We start from the raw sequence: 7118 nt of genomic DNA, 5'->3' as shown, positions 1-7118 counted from the left end.
CGGGACCTGCTGGCGGCGGACAAGCACATCATTGAGCTGGAGGTGGAGTGCGGGCGGGAGGGCCCCCCCGAGCGGCGAGCCCGGGGCCGGCAGCCGTAAGGCCAAGGACGTGGCGCTGCTGTACGAGGCCCTGCTCCAGCAGCTGTGGGCTATGCTGGCCGAGGCCCTGGCGGCCCAAGGCACCTACCCGTCCCTGGAGCTGATGGTGCGGGTGATCGAGCAGGAGGAGGCCGCGGACCGGCGGTGGCTGGAGGCGCAGGGGGGCGGTGCGGGGCCCCGGCCCCGGGCCATGCGCCGCAGGTGGGCCGAGGCGGTGAAGCGGGCGGTGGGCGAGCGGCTGGGCCAGTGCGCGGAGGACAGTGGCGGCCCCCTGGCGGGGCACGTGGAGCGCCTGACCCGCTGCCTGGTGGAGGACCTCCGCGCCGTCAGGAGCCACCTACTGCCGGCGTATCCCCCCGAGTACCAGGCCCTGGACATCTACGCCCGCAGCTACCATGAGGGGCTGGCCCAGCTGCTGGGCAGCATCGCCCAGAGGAGCCTGTCCATCGCCGAGCTCTACTTCCTCCTGGACTGGCACAGCAACACCTACCCCAGGTGAGGGGGCGGGGCTGGCTCCTGGAGCGGGGGGGCGGGGAGCAGGGACGGGCTGGTATGTGGAGGGGGGGGGTGAGGGGCAGGGCCGGTACCTGGCACTGGGGTCCTGTGAGCTGGCACTGGGAAGGGGGCCATGCAGGGAGGGTGCGGGGGGGGGGCCCTGCTCTCATGGCTGTCTCTGCCCCCAGGGAGGTGCTGGGGCGGCTGGACATCGCCCCACTGCTCAGCGCCCACGAGCTAGAGCCCCTGCTGCCCCCCGAGACCCAGCGCCGCTTGGAGGAGGCCTGCGTTGCGGCAGTGAAGGTAACAGCGGGGCCTGGCGCCTCCTCCCTCCACTCTGCCTCCCCATGGCAGCCTCAGGCTCCTCCCCTGCCCCCCTGCGGCGCCACCCCGCTCCTGCCCCACTCCCTCCCCATGGCACCTCCCCACCCCCTTCTCTTCCCCTTGGTGCCTCTGCGCTGGGAGTGGGTGATTTTCCCCCCCAATAGTCCAGGGGGTTGCGGGTGTCAGTCCTTTAATAAGTAGGTGGGGGGAGCTGGTCGGGGGGGGGGAGGAGTTTACAGTCCTGCCGAGCTGCAGGGCCTGGCTGGGAGCCGGCCAGCTGGACACCAGGCCATAGGGTGAGAGGTGCTAGGGCAGCCCATGCGCCCCCCCCTTAGAGCTCCCCCCACCGGTGACATCTTCTCTGTTTCCACTTAGACCAAGATCGTGGCAGACATGAGCCGGGAGCTGCGGGAGGAGGAGCAGCGCTGGGCACAGGAGCCAGGACGGGACCACAGCCAGCTGGAGCTGTCCAGCCGGGTGATCTCTGTGCGTCCAGGGCCAAGCCCCTCACCGCTACCCGTCTGCACTGGGCCCCCCACTCCCCCTCCTGCCGTGCTTGGCCCCCGGGCTCCCCGGGACCCTTCCCTGCCATGCCTGGCCCCCGGGCTCCCCACTCCCCCTCCCACCGTGCCTGGCCTTCCCTGCCACACACAACCCCCCCCCCCCATGCAGTCAGCTGTTCACCCTCCAGGCGCTGGTGGCCTCAGCCTCTCATGCTGGCTGAGCGGGGCCAGGAGTCGCCCGTTGGGCCCAGGGGTGCCAGGGCAGAGGGGCAGCCCCTGGCCCAGCCGATGGGGGAGATCCATGGGAGCCTCTGAGCCGGCCTGGGGCCTGATCCAGGCTCCTCCCCTCCCCCCCTTCCCTGGCGGCCAGGTCCAGCCTTCCCCCCCCCCCCCCCCCCCCCCCGCCCCATTCCCCAAGCCGCAGCCTGGCTCTCCCAGCTCCCCGTGGGCCCATGTGCCCATCCCCCTAGAGCCAGGGCAGGGCTATAGGCTTATCCCCGGGCTCGCCCATCCTGGATCCCAACCCCTGCCAAGACACGGCTGCCCCGGGGGGGACACCTGCCCCCTACTGGCTGCCCCAGGGCTCTTCGCTTGCTGGCCCCTCTGTGGGTGCCCGGCCTTGGGGATGCCATCAGGGGCCCATGCTGATCAGCTGCGGCTCCCACTGGCAGAGGGCACAGGCGGGCTCTGCCTGTCTCTCCCTGCCCTCTCCGGGCTCTAGGGGCTGCAGGGGAAAGCCCCCCAGTCTGTGCGCCCGGCGGCAGGGGGGGAGGAGGCTCCCCGCTCCCCCAGCAGCTCAGCGACCTGCTGCTCTCCCTGCAGGTGCTGAAGGCCCATGTGGACAAAGCCCCCCGGATCACGCCGGAGTTCGGGGAGCAGATAGTGCTCTGCTGTCTGACTGGTCTGGCCGAGTTCCTGCAGAGGTACGCCGGGAGGGGAGAGGGGGGAGGCTACACCAGGGCCCTCTTCTGGGGGGGGTCACGGGGGACTCGGGGGGGGGGGGGACAGCAGGTGGAAGGGCTTCCCGGTGGGGGGGAATCGGGGTGGGTTCCCAGCCGCCGCCACCACCACCCTGGCTCCCAGCCACCCCCCCCTCCCCCGCCCAGCGCAGCCAGACCCCCCCTGCCCCCGGGCTGGGAGACCCGTGGGCTGTGCGGAGCGATGGGCCCTGTTAATAATACTGTGTGAATTGCCAGTCGGTCAGAGGGTCCCTAGGTCCTGGCCCCAGCATCAGGCGCTGCAGGGCTCAAACCCAGGAGCTGTCTCTTGGCGAGAGCCCGGGGCGCGGGACCAGGGCGCTCACGCTGAGCACACAGCAAAGCCTGGGGGACTTTCACTGGACTCGGCGAACAAGCCAGGAGGTCTTCAAGCCACGTGACCCGGTCAAAGCCCCCGGCCCAGCCCACAGCACTAGCCCTGGGCCGAAGCGCTTCCTGGGGGCCCTGGCGGTGACAGGCAGCAGCCGGCCCTGTCCCTGGCGTGCCAATGGCTCTGATGGGCCCAGCGGGTTGCAGGGTCTGATGGGGGCTGCCCAGCTGATGACTGAAGACCCCGCTCCGCATGGTGGTTTCCTGTTAGCGATAGGCTAGTGCTCAAATCCAGCCGTTTCCCCAGCGTAGGAGGGAGGTGCCCTTCTCCTGCAGGGTAACAGATTCATCCGTGTCCAGGCCCGTTTAGCTCCGCCCCGGCACGCCCTGCTCGGCCGATGGATGGTCGTTACTCCCCTGTCCCTGCGGTGGCGTCTCCCATTGAGCAGGCTCGTCCGCCGCGTTCCCCCAAACCTCGGGGGAGCCGCCAGGCTGTCTGTCCATCCCCCTGCCCAGGCTAGCATCTCCCAGGCCTGCAGATTTCCTGCCTTAGGGCTGAAGACAAGGAAGGCCAAGCCAGCCCCGTGGGCTACAGCCCTTGGCTCAGGTTTCTCTCCCCTCCCCATGCTGGGCGGGGTTTGGTCTGGGGGAGGAGGGGGCCTAGGAGGTGACAGCTGAGGGGAGGAGGGGGGTGCGGGTCCCTCCCCTGGGGTCCATCAGAGAGAGCACTGTGGGACATGTGCCTGGCAGTACAACGATGCCCTTCCTGGGCAGGGAGGGGTGGGGATCCCCCCCCCGGACTTTCCCTGGTATGGGGGGTGGGGATCCCCCCAGAGCCTCAGGACACCCCTTCAGCACGTGCCCTCTCTCCCCTTTTGCAGCTTTCAGAGCAAGGTGGAGCAGTTCCACGAGGGGCCCGGCAAGAGCGGCCCCCCCACCGACAGCTATGTGGGCAGGACCATCGCGCTCGTCAACTGCTGCCCCCCCTTCAGGTGCGGGGCCCCCATACCTTTTGCCTGCCCAGGGCTGGGGGGTGGCAGACCTGGGTGCTGGGGTGAGCCAGCCCATCCCCCTGCCCGGGTCCAGGGGCCTACAGAGCCTGTAGCAGGCACCCTGCGTCCCCTGGTGTGGCTGTGCCTCCCCCTAAGCCCCGCATTGGGTCCCTTGTGGCCAAGTTCCCCCCCCCCCCGCCTCCTGCTGGGTACCCCCGTGTCGTCGTCCCCCCCGGCTCCCCACTGGGCTCCCTCCCTAGTCATGTCCCCAAGGACCCCTGCTGGACTCCCCTGAGGTCCCCCTGCTGGGCTAGGCTCTCTGCCCCACAGCCATACCCAAGGCCCCCTGGCTGGAGAGCATGGCAAGATCTGGGCCCCTGCCAGGGTGATGGGGGCCTGGGGCCCATGCCAGGAGGGGGCGTTGCTGCAGTGCATTGTGGGCTGGCTTGCTGACAGGTGCCGTTCCCCCAGGGAATACGTGGAGCAGCTGGCGCAGTTTGGCCACTCGGAGAGCGATGCCCCCCAGCGCCAGGCCAGCGCCGCCCTGGACAAGGTGACCCGGCTCTGCAACCATGTCCTGGCCCAGCAGCTCTTCGAGGAGCTCCGGGTACGTGGGGGCAGGCCAGGGCACTCGTGGGACACGGCCTGGGTCTGTCTGAGGGGGGAAGGTTGGTCTGTTTGAGGACCCAGTGTTCAGATAGATCAGGGGTTTCTCAAACTGGGGGTCGGGACCCCTCAGGGGGGTCATGAGGTTATTACATGAGGGGTCGCGAACTGTCAACCTCCACCCCAAACCCCGCTTGCCTCCAGCATTTATAATGGTGTTAAATATAGAAACAAGTGTGTTTAATTTATTAGGGGGGTCACACTCAGAGGCTTGCTGGGTGAAAGGGCTCGCCAGTAAAAAAGTTTGAGACCCACTGAGATAGATAATGAGAGAGTCAATATCCTGCCCCTCTATCAATCCGTATACACCCACACCTGGCAGACTGCGTGTGGGGCTGGTCACCCCAGCTCTAACCCAAGAGGTTAGAATTGGGAAAGGCGCAGAGAAGAGGGTGGCACAGCTTTGACGGGAGCAGAGATTAAAAGACGGGGACTGTTCAGCTTGGAAAAGAGACGACTAAGGGGGATATGACAGAGGTCTATAAAATCGTGCCTGGTCTGGAGAAAGTGACTAGGGAAGTATTATTTACCCATTCACATCATACAAGAACCAGGAAATTAATAGGCAGCAACAAACAGAAGGAAGTAAGTCTTCGCACAATGCAGTGAACCTGTGGAACTCCTTGCCAGGGGATGTTGTGAACGCCAAAACTATAACTGGGTTAAAAAAGCTCCCGGAGGACCGGTCCATCAGTGGTTATTAGCCAAGATGGGCAGGGACCCAGCCCCATGTTCTGGATGTGGGTGTTCCTAGCCTCTGACTGCCAGAAGCTGGAACTGGACGACGGGATGGATCACTCGATAATTATCCTGCTCTGTTCGTTCCCTCTGAAGCATCTGGCACCAGCAACTGTCAGAGCCAGGTGTCATGGAGTCCCCGGGCGATGCCTGGAACTGCTCCCCACAAAGCCAGTCAGGACTCTGGGGAGCCTCCTCTCTCGGAGCAGACTGTTTTCAGGGCAAGAAGCTTACACGGCTTCACCTTTCTGGGTCTGATCTTGGAGCATTCAGCATCCTCTGCCCCTCCGTGCGCTTCCCACAGTGAGTTCCGCCCAGGTGGGGTACTGGGGAAGCCAGAGGGTCCTGCACCCCAACTTCACAGTCAGACGTGGCTTTTAGCCAGCCAGTAAAACAGAGGTTTATTAGATGACAGGAACACGGTCTAAAACAGAGCTTGTAGGTACAGAGAACGGGACCCCTCAGCCGGATCCATTTTGGGGAGGGGGGGAGGCAGCAAGCCAGACAACCCCGTCTGCACTCACTTCCCATCTCCAGCCAGCTCCAAACTGAAACTCTCCAGCCCCTCCTCTCTGGCCTTTGTCTCTTTCCTGGGCCAGGAGGTCACCTGATCTCTTTGTTCTCTAACACCTTTAGCTATCCCCTTGCAGGGGGGAAGGGCCCCGGCCATTAGTTGCCAGGAGACAGAGTGTCGGCCATTTATGCACACTGGCCTTTATCCCACCACCTAGAGACTTAAGAAATGCATAGGGGAAACTGAGGCACCCCAACAGTATTGAGAGGAAACATCAAGAACAGTCCCACTTCATCACAACAGGATACTGGGCTAGCGGGGCCATTGGTCTGACCCAGCCTGGCCTAGCTGGGGGGCAGGTAGGCCTGTCTGAGCCGGAGGCGGGGCGAGGTCGCAGAGGCCCTGGGGGTGCCCGGCTCTGCCCTGGCGCTGAGGCTGGCCTCTCCTTTCAGCCCTACTTCCCCAAGCTGATGAAGAGGAAGTGGCTGGCCAGCTCGGAGAGCTTCGACGCCATCGTCGCGCTGCTCACGGACTACACCCAGAAGCTGCGGAAGATGCAGCCGGAGCCGTACGAGGTGGGTGCTGCCGAGGGCGTGGGGAGCAGGCACGCGGGACGGGGCCGCAGTCTGCCCCTGGGCCGCCGCCTGGGCAGAAGGGAGAGCAGCCCGTGCCGCCCGGACACCCCCAGTGGCTCCTGCTCCCGCCACGGCCCCGCCCCCCTATCCCAGCCCCCACAGCCCTGGTGCCGCTCCAGGCCACGCCCCCCTGCCATGGTGTCATGGAGTCCCCGGGCGATGCTTTGGAACTGCTCCCCACAAAGCCAGTCAGTACTTTGGGGAGCCTCCTTTTCCTTGGAGTAGACTGTTTTCAGGGCAAGAAGCTCACACGGCTTCTCCTTCCTGGGTCTGACCTTGTAGCATTCAGCATATGCCCCTCCGTGCGCTTCCCACAGCGAGTCCGCCCAGGCGGGGTCCTGGGGAAGCCAGAGGGTCCTGCACCCCCACTTCGCAGTCAGACGTGACTCTCAGCCAGCCAGTAAAACAGAGGTTTATTAGATGACAGGAACATGGTCTAAAACAGAGCTTGTAGGTACAGAGAACAGGACCCCTCAGCCAGGTCCATTCTGGGGCCCAGCGAGCCAGACAACCCCATCTGCACTCATTTCCCCAGCCAGTTCCAAACTGAAACTCTCCAGCCCCTCCTTTCTGGCCTTTGTCTCTTTCCCCGGCCAGGAGGTCACCTGATCTTTGTTCACCTTTAACTATTCCCTTGCAGAGGGAAGGGCCCCGGCCATTTGTTGCCAGGAGACAGATTGTCAGCCATTATGCACACTGGCCTTTATCCCACCACCTAGAGACTTAAGAACTGCATAGGGGAAACTGAGGCACCCCTACAGTATTCAGAGGAAACATTAAGAACAGTCCCACTTCGTCACATCTCTCCCCCCTTCGAGACTGAACTGAGCGAGGTCACTTTAGCC

At 64.8% G+C, this 7118-nt stretch overlaps 1 protein-coding gene across 1 annotated transcript in view; it reads left to right on the top strand.

Moving 5' to 3' along the window:
• Window positions 1-151: 151 nt before the first annotated feature.
• LOC112113436 (exocyst complex component 3-like protein 2) overlaps window positions 152-7118 on the top strand; it is a gene marked incomplete at its 3' end in the record, with an annotated part of 9675 nt that continues 2708 nt past the window's right edge. Inside the window, exons 1-7 of the mRNA XM_029914114.1 lie at window positions 152-594; window positions 783-897; window positions 1294-1404; window positions 2244-2344; window positions 3610-3720; window positions 4192-4327; window positions 6091-6231. Of these exons, the coding sequence (XP_029769974.1) occupies window positions 152-594; window positions 783-897; window positions 1294-1404; window positions 2244-2344; window positions 3610-3720; window positions 4192-4327; window positions 6091-6231 (1158 nt within the window). The remainder of the gene's footprint in view (window positions 595-782; window positions 898-1293; window positions 1405-2243; window positions 2345-3609; window positions 3721-4191; window positions 4328-6090; window positions 6232-7118) is intronic.

The sequence above is a fragment of the Terrapene carolina genome, unplaced genomic scaffold, assembly GCF_002925995.2.
Source record: "Terrapene carolina triunguis isolate 2854851 unplaced genomic scaffold, T_m_triunguis-2.0 Scaffold31234, whole genome shotgun sequence".
Classification (NCBI taxonomy): Eukaryota; Metazoa; Chordata; order Testudines; family Emydidae; genus Terrapene; species Terrapene triunguis.
This window is presented reverse-complemented; position numbering and strand designations above follow the sequence as displayed.